Raw genomic sequence first — 15,729 nt, forward strand, 5'->3', positions numbered from 1 at the left:
CTTCAGTCCTCTCAATTTATTTTGATATTAAACACAGGAGTGCCATTAAAAAATGACTGGGTCTCCAGGATTGGATTTTTGACAGGTGCTCACTTTGCATTAGGTAATGATTCCCTCACTTGTCACCCTCCATATTTTCATATCTGTGTGGAACGTTCGTTTTTTTTACTTCATGGCATTTTAGGCAACCTCTCGTATAATCTCAGGAGAGGTGACATCTTGGATGAAATGCGATTTTTATTTACTCCGGCTGTGATTAATTTCCGTCCATCTATTCAGCCTGAAAAGATTATTCATGAAAATAAATAATCGAGTAAAAATGTTGGTTATTTATATGCGTCGCTGTAAAAAGGTCACTTTTCTTCTTACCTTGATTCTCTGTAGATGTTGGTTTTTATAAGAGAGGCAGTCACTTGACCAGACCTCGTCGATAGTAAGATACGAAGCAGAGCTGACGCAGAGTCACATTTTTGTCATCATCATTTTTTCTTTCTTTTTGTTATCTCTCCTATTACCTTGAGCTTTTTTTTGGGGGGTATAAAGGATCCTTTTTCAGCGAGGCATTTTAAATGCAACAGGGTTCAAGCCTGAGCAGGAATTCTATACAGTGCAGCACTCAGATCTGTCACTCATTGTTAAGCAGTAATGATTTTCACATCCCATCTTCCCAGCGTAAACATACACCACCAACTACAGGAGGCGACTGTTTACTTCAATACGCCATGAAGTGTAGATACAGACCGAGAATGAGTGAAATGCAGCCGGGGAATTCTCTCGTCGGGTCTAGAGTGCTGGCTAATGTTACAGTGACAAACATTTTTTTCTGTGAGTATTAGGAGCTTGAACAGTGGCCCCATTTTTCTTCGCATCTGCTAACAGTCTCCGAACGCGGCTCTTTGCTGTAGCTGCCTGGCAGGGAGCAGTTTAGCAGCGAGAACTCGTTTGTCACACGCCCCTGTCATCTGCAGCGTACCCCAGGAGGGCATGGAGAAATTGGATTTGGGTGAGGAATGTGACGGAGTCGTCCCAGGGGGACGGATGTGACATTGGCTCTGTGTGTGTGTGTGTGTGTGGACATTGGATCCCTATCACCCCCACCACCGCACTCCCACCTCCCCCCGTCCCTCCAACTACTCCCCCCTTCTATCTGTTGCGGCTCTGCAGCTGCAGTAATGGCTTTGTTATTGGGTTTTGGTTTAGTTACACTACCGGAAATGCTGTTACAACCTCCTGCCAGCGTTAAACACTCTCCCCAGCGTTTCTCCAGACGGCTGCCTAATGCTTTGAGTAAATGCAGTCACCCTGAGCAGAAGCTCAATATTCAAGGTCCTCAGACTGTTAAGATTCTGTCACAGTTTTCTCTCCTCAGTCGATACCAATTTGTCCCTTCTGTAGTTTGCCACTGTTATACAGCTGATGCCCACAACAAATGTGGATGCACATCTGCCATTTACAGTACATTACCTTGTTTTCTCTTTGCAGTAGGATATTTATCCAGGTGTCCTATATTCCATTTGGAGTGTTTATTCTTCTATGTTCATGTAACTACCTCTGTACTCTGTTTTCACTAATGGAAGCCACCATTTAAACTGTCACAGAGAAGACAGGGCTGAGACTACGGAGGGATTTCGGGGAGTTGTCAGCTTGATCATAGTCTTATGCAACAGAGATAGACGAGTGACAAGTGTATGCACCCTGCTCGTTGATGACGTATACGTGCACATTACTGTGAGCGATTGCTGTCGGTGGCCAACAGAATACTAACTAACCCTATCCTGATGTTTTCCCAGATTACAGGTTAATGCAGTGTCCAAGATCCAGTACAAAGCCCAAACTAAGTGATTGAACCCGACCCAACCCTGAATCCATCCATCTTTTATCTCTATTGCTTTTCCTTTTCCTCAATTCCGACTGACATAGGGCGAGAGGCGGGCTGCACCTTGAGTAGGTCGCCAGCGAATCAGAGACCACATACGGAGATAAAAAAACATTCACACTCACATTCCCTCCTATGGTCAGTCTTGAGTCTCCAATCTGCACGTCTGTGGGCTCTGGGAACAAGCTGGAGCACCCGCAGGAAATTTACATAGACAGATGTAGAACATGGCACCTCTACAAAGAAAAACCCCGGGCAAGCTGGGATTTCAAACTGGATCCATCTCGCTAACCACTGACTCACCGTGCCACCCCCCAAAAACTGATGATTATTGTCTGACCCTGGCTTGACCTGTCAGGACCCAGTTGGGCATCCACACTCTTGTGCATATTAGGCATCACTTGCTCTTTTCTGTGTTTTTTTTTTTTATTTTACATGTTGTTGGATTCACAAGTTGTCTTCCTTAACAAATTAAGGACATGTCTGAGCTCCATCTCCACACTGAGTCCTGTGAGACGTGTAAGTCATTGTCTGTGTGTCCGTCAGCTCTGTGGTTTAATCCTCCCTCATCCTCTGAATGCTGGAGGACACGTCAGTCTGTAAAGGTTGCACTGTAGGCGTATCTCTGTGCATTTTTCTAACAGAAACACAATCCACTCTTTCCCTGTGTGTTTGGTGACCTCTGAATCACAGGTCTGTTTTTGAATACGTAATCACTACTTCACATCTTCCCCTCTAATGTATTTCTTTGCTCCAGCACTAAATCACAGCCACAAATAAGACATCATTTTGAACTGAGCCGACAGACCCCGGGTCACCGATTTTTACCGTGAAAACCTCTCTCCATTCTACCAGTCCCTTATCTCCTTCTCTTCTTTCTTATCCTCCCTGCAGAGGCGACGATCCTGAGCTATGACGGCAGCAAGTTTATGAAGGTCCAGCTGCCAGTGGTGATGCACACAGAGGCCGAGGACGTGTCCCTGCGCTTCCGCTCCCAGCGAGCCTACGGCATCCTAATAGCCACCACGTCTCGGGACTCGGCTGACAGCCTGCGTCTCGAGCTGGAGAGCGGGCGAGTCCGCCTGACTGTCAATTTAGGTAACGCCTCGGACACTCACTGGCTGCTGCTGCGGCAGAGTCACGTGTCAGACAGACCAAAATTAAGCTTGATAACAGTTTCAAACACACATGCTCACAGACACAGACAGAGCTATTATCTTCATATCATACGCACTTTGAATAGAAGGAGATGGTGTAAAGACTTTCAATGGCAAGAATCTGCGGCTCTGCGCTCACTGCCAGCAGAGCACACAGCCACTGTTGCCCAGCAGGGAATGCTCGCCGCCCAATCCATCAACTAACCCCAGATCAACATCCACACGTGGTTTATTGCTCCAAGGGGAGTTTCCCTTACATAATGCGCATACACACACACGCACACACACACTGCCACACTAGCAGCCATATTCTTTCCTGGTGTTTTTTTTATTTTATTTTCGAACAGATCCGGTTATCGTTCATAGGAGGAAGCTAATAAATCATCTGGAGAAGGGGTTGTGTGTTTTTAATATCAAACCCCCTCTCAGCTTGTGGTTACTCAATATAACGCGGCCCCTTACTTGCATCCACACACTCATTTGTTCACCTTTGCACTTTAATCATTGCAGGGTGGGGAAAGTTTAGCCATAAAATCTGCAAATGTGTCCCAAATTAGCACAGGGAAAAAAAAGACATGCCGCCACCCCTTCCCCTCCGCCTTAAGCAAAAACTGAAAATTGAGGTGAAATGAAATACGTGCATGTGTGTGTGTGTGCGTGCATGCATGCATTTGTGTGTGTGCACCTATTTGCTCGGAGACAGGATTCAATGATGCCTGTGAAAACTTTTGATCGCTCTCAAACAGAGCGGTGCCGCATAAGTGATAGTCATCTATTTCTCCTTTCCACTGGCTAAACAGAGATGGGCTCCCTAAGTGGACCCGTTTAGCTATGCATACAGAGCAGACAGTCTGTGTGTCCCGCCTCGATAAGACACTGACAGGGCTCACGTGTCCGATCATTTCAACTCCAAAAAAAACAGATGCCTTCTGATGTAAGCACCAGGTCACTGTGTTATTTTTTTTTATTTTTGAACTATCTTTGACGCGTTTTTTAAAGGCTTATTTTTTCTTTTAGTTCTTCCCGTAGCCGTCAGATCTCGAAGCCCCCGTCTTTTTTGTCCCTCCTTCAAAAAAAACAAAGCAAGAGCATTCCCTGTGAGGCTGGTGGCTGGTGTTGGTCTCTGGCTGTTTGCGACCACTTTTCTGCTGTGGTTGACAACACACGACAGGCAGGGCCAAATGGGAAGGAAGAGAGGGGAGTTTGATCTGGGTCACCTTTCTCTGAGCACGACACCAGCTAAGCCTTAGGAAACAGAGAGGTACAAAAAGAAAAGAAGAGAGAAACCCTGGCAGTCTAGAAGGCACTGCTGTGCGCTAGGAGATTAGACTGTTATTGTACTGGCAGTAATGACGACTAGGCCATCATACGCTGCTACTACTGCTGCTGCTGCTGTTTCCACTTGTCTCCAAAGGTGGGAGAAGTATTGAAGTATAAAAGTATCAATACCATTAGTTAAAATACTCATTTCTATCATTCTAAATCTAACTTAAGAAAGTTTGCCCTTAATGTTTTACATTATTAAATCTTGCTATCATTGACCTATGATAAAAAAGGATCAAGATAAAATACACATTATGCAGAATGGTCCTTATTACACGATAATGTTATTAATATTGGTTTGTTTACATATTATCTAACTCATTAACGTGTAAGCAGTGTGTTTTTATATTGTAGTGAGATGTAACATATTTTATAACATGCTCTTATGCTTCCTATATGAAATGTACCTATTGCTATCAGATAAATGCAGTGGACTAAATGTTTTTCGAATATTTAGAAGTAGAGAAGCTTCACATGTAAATTCACAAAGTATTACTCTTGTTCTATTGAATGTGACATTGTAGGAAGACAGATAGATGTCTGAATAGATGGATGGATAGATGAGGATCAACAGAAGTAGAGAGAATCCAAAAAAATACCTTCCACCTGGCCCTGTCTGACCCTGACCGAAATCTGATGCTCTCACACTGAACGGACGGTCGTATCCCACAATCTGACAGAAATCTCCCAACATGCACTCAACATTCTGTTTGGCTGCAGAGAAAAAAAATACCTGAACAATGTCATACCACTAGACCTCAGCCCCGATGATCCCCGACTCTACATGGCTGTACTCATGTAGGCCGCACTGTGCTCCCCTGGCACCGCTCCGACCAGCTCGCTGGGGCCGCGGGTGAGAGCACCAGAGGCCAGCCAGGGTCTGTGTGTGTGTCCCCAGAGGGGTGGACTGTATGTTTTAATGATGTCTGCAGATGTAACGTTGAAAGATGAATTTATCTCTCATCTATTCTTCCCCATCTAGATTGTGTCAGGATTAACTGTACCTCCAGTAAGTCACTGTTCAGCTTTTCTTCTACTTCTTCTTCTTCCTCTTCTTCGTCTCTAATCTGTTTCTGGACATGTCATGTTTTAGCTGTGTTGTTCCCCCCCCCCCCCCCCCCCCCCCCGCAGCCAGTTTACGACCCCCCACATTAAAGTCTCCCTTAAGCCGTGGAGTTTAATCAGTGCGCCGGAATATATGTGACTTGCATCTTGCATTGACACAGACGTTACATTTTATCATACCAACTCAAAGAGTTATGGCTACATAAGAATTGCATGATGCTGCTGCTGCCGCGTGCATCAGCTCTCCGGGAGAATAATGAGCACGAGGGGAGGAGAGGGAGGGAGGCTCGAATTAATGACAAACCCAAATATGGCAGCGATTCTACACACCGAGTTGTTTCTAATTAACGAACCTTTTCACTCACATATTCAGGCTGATATAAAACGCATGATTTGGAAGCGCAGGCATTTCAGACATGCACGATTCCCTTGTCACTCCCTCACAATTTTTTTTTTCTACCCTCCCTCTCCCCGTCCCTCTCCCTCTTCAGTATTTCACGGTGGTTGTAAAGTGATGAGGCCATTCAAGGCGCAGAGGAAATACAGAGTGTGATTTTATTATTCTCATTAACCTGCCTCACAGAGCAGAAAGAACGGGATGAAGAGGGAAGGAAGAGAGAATAGATCTTGTTGTGGGATTCACGGTGCATTTGTTTGTGTGTCTGAGTGTGTGTGTGTGTGTGTGTGTCAACAAAGAGGTTACATTGCAATATTTTGGGAGGTAAATATCCCTGATATTTATTATTCAGGAACAGTGATGAATTAATAATTACTTCTCCGGTGTCTTAATGCCCGAGCACTCTTCCTGTTTAACGATTCTGAATTGACAGTAAATACCAACAGAAATTAGACAGTTTAGTGATACACTGCCAATGTCACATATTGTAAAGAAGGACGAGTCGTTTCTGATCTTTTCCCGTGTGAAGTCTTAAAGTATTTGAAGGTCGTTGCCTGATGAGAAGCGGAGACTTACACGACAACAAACGCCCCCGCAAACAATCACACGTGACCTCTAGCGAGCCCTTCTTAACACCTTTCTAAATGCTAAATAGCATTGTTCATGCATCTTGGATTGCATCCTTTGTTTGTGTATGCAAATACAAAGCTTTAAGGTCTAACTCGCCTCCTCCGGTGCTTTAAAAGGTCATTCTTAGCTTATGAGGATTGTATGAAGGCATAATCTGTGCGTGTATGGATTCCACTGCTTGTTATTTGCTGCTTTGATTACTTTCTTTCTATAATTAATCATTTCCTCTGCTAATTATTACCCGATAGATCTCGACAGTGTGGTTCCACAAGTAAAAATCCTATTAATTTCCTGAATAAAGGTTTTGTTTATCAGCTGTAATATTGTCACAATCCCAAGAGGTTAAGGACAAGCTACGAGATTGTATGACAACAGTTGCATTTCAAGAAAAGGATGTGATTGGTGGGGCTGGCTGTTACCATGGAAACAACCATCACCACAAAGTATATATCGGCTACGATCGGATTGTTTAGCGTTACATTACGTTAACCACAGAACAAGCGTAGTTCATTTTCTTACGTGCATTAGATGAGGAAAAGAGTCAAAAGGATTGAAAGTCACTACAAAAAGGCTGAATTCAAGAAGCGGTTGGACGAGGGATCATTCGCAGTAGTTTATGTAGTACGTGATTCCTTCACTCTTAAAATAATTATATACAGTCTTGTACCTTTTTTCTGATGTTGCTCCGAATCAAATGTTTTGTGATTCATTCGTAGCTGGTTGTTGTGGTTCTAGTCTTAAAACTCTTCATAACTCTCCATATTCCCTAATATCAATTTAGTACTGTTCTTTTCCAAAGCAGCCATCGCCAAGTTCAGCATTTTTGGAAATAAAAGCTGGTTTGAGGAAAACGTTACAAACTACAAAATCTTTAAGATATTAACCACTTTTGATTCAATACTTCCTTTAGTCTCAAGCATCACAAAGTGTAAATAGGCAGCGTGTAGGTTCTGTTAATTGGCTGGATGCTTTCACGCAGGCTGTTAAAGTAAAGACAAATAAAAATACTATGCAGCATTAGTTTGCTTTTGCTTTTAACTAACGTCATGTTGACATGTTGTTTTTGGACTTAATTCTGTTGTACATTTTCATAACGCACTTTCTTCTTATATTTAAAAAACCCTAGTCACATAAGAAAACAACATTCACGTTAATTAATTAATTGATCATAATTAAGCTGCCTCTATAATTCAAAGTGAAATTATTTTGATCAACATTTAATATGCGGCAGAGAAAGTAAATGTTAAAATAAAAATGGAGAGAAAAAAGCAGGTCATTCTTCAATAGTTCCAGACCTAATTGTGCCATAAGAAAATGTTTAATTTAACTTACTGGAAATAAGTGGGTGAAGCCAGTGTGAGCATTTTCACTTATGAATAAGTTGGCGTTTAATTCATTTTCTTTTTTCTTTATCTAGGTTGTTATTTTTTCTCCCAAGTTATTTTTATCCTCGTTTTTTTTTCAGTGTTAATTAATGTTTCTTGTCAGGCGCTGCAGCTCCGGTCAGCTCGCTGGATGAAGAATTCCAGTAGCGACTCAAAGAACACATCACTGTCTATTAGGGGCCTCGGCTCCCTGGGGCTGCCCAGAGCCGTCTGAAGAAAACACTGCCACTTCGACTTAAACACTGTTAACAGGCACTGAGTGACAAGAAACTACAAATTTGTGAGCTAAAAATATCTTGTGACAGATTCCATGATGGACTTGTATTATTCATTCAATTCAACTGCAGGATAATCACAGTTGAGATTGTTGCCAAGGATGCAGAGATGAGGTGCAACTCAAAGTGCTGATTCTCCATGTGACCTTCTGGAGCAGTTTTTCTCTCATAATTGATCTTTTACACGCATCAATCTTTCAAATTTTGACCTATTCAAGAGATGCAGGACAATCTTTTACATGGAAATTTCCCCTGTGTGCATGTTCGTATGATAGATGAGACGACTTAAAGGGAGGGTGCATGGGGAATGTGCTCTTATCTGCCAAAAACTGATTTGTATCAGCTAATGCTGTGTGGTTTTGTCGTTAGTATGAAGATATACACAGACACATTTTGAGGTCAAACATTTTCCTCCATACTAATGTGGAAGCTATACATAGAGTCCAGCTCAAATACGAGCAAGCAACATTTTACTAAAATACCCCATTTTTGTATCTTTTTACTGTGGTTTGTAAAAAGATACAACATTAGACGATAAGTTAACACAATTTACGTGAATGTATACACTGATAACATGCAAAAATCCTGTCAGTATTTTCTAACTTTCAGCTGATTAAACGAGTTGCCTTAACCCTGAAATGCCCAAAAAGTATATTAAAACAAAAATAGAAATTGCAGACTTATATAGCGCCCACCTTTGAATGAATGGAAAATGTTAGTGCTGGTGAGTCAACCTGTCAATACAAACACAGCTTGCCTCATGACGGCATGAAGCAGGATCTGGAAACGGGCTGCACACAAATTGTTTGGGTGTGGAGGAGGTTTTTCTCTGGATCCTACAACACCCTTCCCTCTTAAATCTAACACAGATTTTCTTTGGTGCAACTATTTTTATACAGCAAATCTGACGGCTCACATAAGATATAAATATCGCATAAGAGCATAAAATATCATCCACAAAGTAGACTACCCATCCCTTCAGCAGGAATGAACCATCACCAAAATATTATGGAGTAAAAGCAGTGAGGTGCTTCAGAATAAAGTTCCTTCAGTTGCAATTAGTTCCATGAAGAGGCTGTGACATGTCCGAGCAGTCCTTGTTTACGACACAAGAAACTTAAATGAAGAGCTGGGAATAAACATTGAACATCCTCCGAAGATGCGGCGCGGCTGAGGGACTCTCCTGTCAGGCCAGCAGGTAGTTAACGTGACATGATTTCACAGTCGCTGCCAAAAATACTCACATCTCAGGGAAGCGGTGGCAGTTAGATCGAGCAACAGCCCTTCAGCGTGTTCGGTGTGCGGAACAGCCTCGGCTTGGAGCACAAACGCAAACGGCATGAAAAAGCTGATTATTTATTGTTTTGACACTTTTTAACCTCTGCTCGCTTAAACATGTTCATCATAGGTTTTCCAGTTAGCGGGGCATTGATTGGACAAGCAGGTCGTCCATCGTGGCAGCCGGCTTTCTCTCCTTTGCGGCAGCTTTGAAGTGGGGGATGATGGTCATCCAGCAATGGCGTCCTGCTGCTTGGTCAGCAAGCTTCTTTTTTTTTTTCCTCCACCTGTGTGAGTCAGTGTCGGAGCAGGCAGCACCATCAGGCCTGTCATCCAGCCCGGCCGGAGCTGATTGACTGGATAATCACATCTTCTCATGCCGCCCCGTGCCGCACTTCTCCACTGTTCCCCTCGGGGCCTGAAGTCAATGAGGCAGGGAGAGATCACTGTAGATCCATCACTGCAGATAGATCAGTGAGGGCACTAGAGAGGGCCGGATGCGGCAGACAGTGGACTAAAAGCCTTTATTTTCGTACATAGGACAAGATGGTGAATATCCCTTGTTTGAAGGTGTGCTGCACTAATTTGATGATAAGTTGCCCGTCACCAGTAGATGTCAGGGATCACCTGCAGATGCTAGGGACATATCATCAGTTGTGTACCTTCTTATCATCAGGCCCACCACTGGCTGATCCGACCAGGCTGTATGCCTCTAGCATCTTGGGCTTTTTCCTCCTGAACCATGCTGATTGGTTGCAGCGTTCTGTAGCCTGGACTTCTCTTTTGACAGTGTGATGCAGGGCTTGTCCGTGGATTCCCTATCTGATGGTGGATGTTGAAATAAAGCCCCTGCAGCGGACAATGGTCTTGGACTACCAGGTCTGGTCCAAGGCTCTGGCCAGGAGCTGGTACTTTGAACCACAGGACTGCACAACTGGTGTAGAGCCAGGCGCTACAGTCGTGGATGCTGTGCAGGAATACGGTAGCTTAATATGATTGACCTCCCCCCCCCCCTTTCCTTTCTTTCCCTCCTTGAAGGGCAGCAAGGGCAGGATGATGGAAGGCAAAGATCAAGCAGGCGTTCAAGTCCAGCTCCGTCCCATTATTTCATATGTCGTCCTTAATCCCTCGCCAGTCGTCCGGTTTCCGTCCTGCCCTGGCGTTTAGTGCTACAAAGCAGAATTTTGCCTCTGCGATTGAGTGTGTCCCGGTGCTTCGGCACCCGTAGATTTGCATACACATTGCATCGGGGGCTTTGAAGATTGCAGGAAAAGGGAGGAAATAAATAGCCCTAGATGGAGTTCCAGGAGAAAGAACCTGGCGCCCATCTGAAATGCTCCCCACAGCGGGGAAGGAGTCCGCTGCCAGGGAATTTGAAAGCTGTCACAGTGGTTCAATTCTCAATGGTGTGTTTGGTTATGTGTGCCCTGGAGGGGAACGTCACGGCTACAGCATATAGCGATTCAAAGATGCTCTAAGATGGAGGCTGCATGGAGAAAAAAAAAAAAGAAAGTGTTTTGCCCCAGTTGGACCTTTGTTGGAATTTCTAAATTCAGAAAAATTTACCTAAGAATAAAACAATGTTACAGTGCTCATGAGATCATTAGGATTCATTAAATTTGGAATGCCTTATCTTTGATTTCAAATTTGATTATGTAGAATAATAATTCATTTTGCCACATGTGATTCCGTGTGACATCCTCATTACGACTCGCTGGCAGTGACCCACGTCATAGATTATTAATATGCCTGGTTCAGGATTCAGTGAGGGAAAGATTCAGAGATTTGAAGTATTGTTTTTATTTTAATGTTATTCAGTTGAATGTTATTTTTATATATATATATATATATATATATACAGAAAGAGAGAGAGAGAGAGAGATTGAATGATTCCTGACTTAATATAGTGTGTGCGTGGTTTCTACAGTGTTAGTGCAGCTTCCTTTTTCTTTTTTGCTTTTCCCAAATCCTCATTCATTGTCAAGGCAGCAGATGAAAATCACATTCTGTATTTCCTGTGTTTTCTAGGCACAACGGCCTGTCTGTTTTTTTTCTTTCACCACCAGACACACCACCTCAATTATGCACGAATTGTTTTACCGTATCATTATTTCATTTCGTTTGATGGACATGAGAGAAAATCGAATACTGCGTTGCACTGTCGGTAGGTAAGCAGGATGGAGGGTGATGCTCGGCTTTAAGTGTCCCGCTCTGCCCAAGCCCGTTGGTAGTTATCTGCTGCCACCAAGTGGCTTGATGGGAAGGGAAACATGAGAAATGACAGAGCAGCTCTAATGAGGAGTCAAATTATCCCCTGTTTCTTTAGTGAACTCAAACCACACAGACAGTATGTGCACTTACAGGAGAACAGTCAGTGTTGGTAATAATAATGTAACCCTAATTACTGCCTCCCTCCTCGCTGTGTGATGAAAACAGTTTTCAGTAGGAATTGGCAAATTTCGATGCTCTGTCTAATGGCGCAGTGCAGCAAATGTAAGTCAGAATGATGTGTTTTTCTGCACCATTAACTATGTTTACCTTAATGTTTTCTGTCTCTGTCAAACTACTTATCTCATTCACGCTGTCCCCCTTTCGGTTTATATCTCCTCTCTCTCTCAGCCTCTCTATTATGTGTGTGTCTGTGTGTTGATGTGCATGCGTGTTAACCGCTGTTTGGACTGTCCTGCAGGCAAGGGTCCAGAGACTATATTTGCGGGTCAGAATCTGAACGATAATGAGTGGCACACGGTGCGTGTGTACAGGCGGGGCAAGAGTTTGAAACTGACCGTAGACGATCTGCCGCCTGTAGAAGGTACTTCACACACCCTCTGCTGCCCTGACAGACACTGTGCTTTTCCTCCTGTAAACTCAAACAACACGTAACATGTCTCTGCCTTCAATGTCTTACATTCTAGGTAAGACACCTACTCCCTCACAGAACACAACTTCAAGTCGGGTGTTTAGAATCCGAGAATTACAACGATCAACCGACATGAGCCTTTCAGAGACTTATTATCAGTGTTGATGTAAACATCAACGTTTAATCTTACAGGAAAATAATGCAATTTTAGTTTATTCCTGTTTGCATTTTACATAAAATATGAATAACCAATTCAATCAGCATTTGCTGATATTAATAATTTCTCTCTTATAAAGTGAATGATTAAACTCAACACATTCAAACCTTAATTACATTTCTTTGTCAATAGAGTTTGATAACAACATCTCAGGAATCATTACCGTTAAAAATAAATTTATAATAATAACCACAATTTATGTCTCCAATATATCTCTATCATACATGATTTACTCAGACTCAAAAAATTCTAGTGCTATGTCAGGTGTGTGTTATGCTCATCTGGAGAGAGACATTTATTAGTTTTTTTCAAATATTAGTTTAATATTAGATAAAGACCGTCGCTATAAATGGCTGAATTTAGTCACTTTCAACAAAACTATTAAGAAAGGCAGCAATAACAACAAATATGTTATTGAGGTTTATTTATTTTCTTTATTTTCTGGAATCAATTATATTTCTTCTATTATTCTATCCACAGTCTTTTTACCGTGAGTATTTAAAAGATATGTAGACGACCTTTTAATTGCAAAGGGTTGTGACTTTATTTGTCGTAAACCCCCAATAACACCCCCCCCCCCCCCCCCCTCTGCTGACTGAAGGTCAAATGGCGGGCGACCACACCCAACTGGAGTTCCACAACATAGAGACGGGCATTGTGACAGAGAAGCGCTTCTTGCCCATGGTGCCGTCCAACTTCATCGGCCACCTCCAGAGCCTCGCCTTCAACGGCATGGCCTACATAGACCTCTGCAAAAACGGCGACATCGATTACTGCGAGCTGAACGCCATGATCGGCTTCAAGAACATCATCGCCGACCCCGTCACCTTCAAGTCGCGCTCCAGCTACGTGACCCTCACCACCCTGCAGGCCTACTACTCCATGCACCTCTTCTTCCAGTTCAAGACCACGTCCTCGGACGGCCTCATCCTGTACAACAGCGGGGACGGGAACGACTTCATCGTGGTGGAGCTGGTCAAAGGGTAAGTGGATCCTCACTTCAGATACCAGAGCAGGAACCTGGATCGTTCTCCCGTTGATCCACGCCCACATCTTCTTCAACTGCTCTCACTGATTTTTTTGCGCGAAGATGATTGGTCACACAATGGTGCTGCCTCTAGTTTAGTTTTTCCTCCTGTAGATGAAGTCTAATTTGGTTTTAGGCAGAATTCATGATTTTATATAGCTGATGTGCCTGTAGCTGTTCAGGTTGCGGTTACCGCTCAGCTGTTGCCTTCACATACACAGACACACACAGACAAGACTCTATTTGTGTAGCACCGACCTGCCACCAGGTGTGAAGACCCACAAAAAGCTCTAAACTGTGCTGAATTAGTTTTATTCCAGTGTAGCTAGAGGCTTGTTTATGTAAGAATATCCATATAACTGGATTATGTTTTTAATAATGAGGCTCCTCAGACTATATGACAGTTTCCAAACAGAATATGGTTCTACAGCTTTTTAAGCCATTATTATGGGAATTCATATTCTTTTCTTATCACCCTCATGCCAGAATATTCTCTGAAAAAGCTGTCGGCTATTACTGTTCTTTCCAAGTCTTCACGAAGGCACCGCGAACACACAACATAAAAGGGGAATCAGCCACACAAGGGTGGATTTCTTATTGCTGGAATGCAGCTATAGAATGACCTTCTTTTAAGTAGTGCCCAAAGTTAAGGTATTATTCAACGTGTGTAACATTAAAGGCACACATTTTAATTAAAATGAGCATGGAAGTCATGAATTGCCCTAAACCAAAGCATTTAAGACCAATTAGTTCAGCACTGCCAGGAAGAGTCTGCAACCTGCCTATCGAGCTGCTTTTCAGACAGCTGCACTCGCTGATACTCTCATATCTAAACATGTGAACACACACACACACTCCCACAGCACTTTTCAGACATTCATTAGTCTTTTCTACTTTATTTATGTTATTTGTTTTGTAACTATGATGGAGTAATAGGCTGCACAGAGGAGGAACAAAGAGATTTACTGAAAAGAGCCATTATTGAGAAGGTGGTCATAATATTACGAAAATAAAGAAAACAATTTGTGTAGGAAATGATCAGTAAGGATAACTTGTGCTCGTTGGAGTTTCATTCCTCCTGGATCCAAAGTATGAAACCAATTTCATGGTTTCTTGAGAAACAACAAAACCTTTTGACTGATCACAAAAGAGGCACTTTCCTCCTAGTCGGTGTGTTTCTTTCTGCAGTATAGATGGTTTCTCTAACAATCGTTTAAGTCCTTATACTTCTGACAACGTGGTGCTGATGAGCCTGAATATTAAGTATTTTCATAACCTGAAACATTCATACTAAAGTACAACTTAACAAGATGCTCCACCTACTCCATTTTGGGTAACAGGCTGATTGACATGCAGCTCTGGATTGACATTTTTCTCTTAAAAATACCACTCTATTCTCATAAATTTACAACTTCTTTCCGGTAATCTTATAATTATTTTATCATAAAATACAAATTAATTCTCATAATAGTATGACTTTATTCTTGTAATGTAGCAACTTAATTTTGTGAAATTACAACTTCTCGTTATATTAAGACTTTATTTTCCTAAATTGCAGCTTTTTTTCCTCATAATATTACAACGTTATTCTTTCATCCTTAGTTGGCCCTTATACACTGTTATATTTTATAGCCTGATCGATCTTGTACATTAAAAACTTGGTGACAAATACATTAAATTTACATGAGTAGTTACATGGCAAATATAAGTATTCAATGGTGTGTTCATATATTTAAATATTAAATATCTTTGCACATATTATAATGTCCTGCTTTCATGTCCCTCCACCTCTGTCCCTGGTTGTGTCCTCAGTTACCTGCACTATGTGTCCGACCTGGGGAACGGAGCCCACTTGATTAAAGCAACTCCAACAAGCCCCTGAACGACAACAACTGGCACAACGTCATCATCTCCAGGGACACCAACAACCTTCACACTGTGAAGATCGATACCAAGATCACCACGCAGGCAACCTCGGGAGCCAAGAACCTGGACCTGAAGGGTGCGTCGGCAAAGTTCCACTCTATATCTTTTTTCTTTTCTCTGGGTTTCATTAAAGTGGGCCAGCGGAAGCCTAGAGGTGAGAAAAACAGGTTTTGTGGCTGAAAGGTTGCAGCAGCAGGATGAAGCCTCGGGGGTTTGGAGGGAAAAAGCAAAGCTTGGCTCTCACTCATTACCACCTTGAGCAAGAACTCAGCCCCCCCCCCCCCCCCCCCCCCCGTCTGTTCAGCAGCCAACA

At 42.7% G+C, this 15,729-nt stretch overlaps 1 protein-coding gene across 1 annotated transcript in view; it reads left to right on the top strand.

Annotated features, from left to right (window-relative positions):
- The window catches only part of LOC133966586 (neurexin-1a-like), a 294,707-nt gene that overhangs the window by 149,013 nt on the left and 129,965 nt on the right, over positions 1–15,729 (top strand). Inside the window, 6 exon segments of the mRNA XM_062401563.1 lie at positions 2,771–2,974; positions 5,339–5,365; positions 12,076–12,198; positions 13,065–13,446; positions 15,303–15,349; positions 15,352–15,492. Coding sequence (XP_062257547.1) covers positions 2,771–2,974; positions 5,339–5,365; positions 12,076–12,198; positions 13,065–13,446; positions 15,303–15,349; positions 15,352–15,492 — 924 coding nt within the window.

Source organism: Platichthys flesus, chromosome 12 (assembly GCF_949316205.1).
Source record: "Platichthys flesus chromosome 12, fPlaFle2.1, whole genome shotgun sequence".
Classification (NCBI taxonomy): Eukaryota; Metazoa; Chordata; class Actinopteri; order Pleuronectiformes; family Pleuronectidae; genus Platichthys; species Platichthys flesus.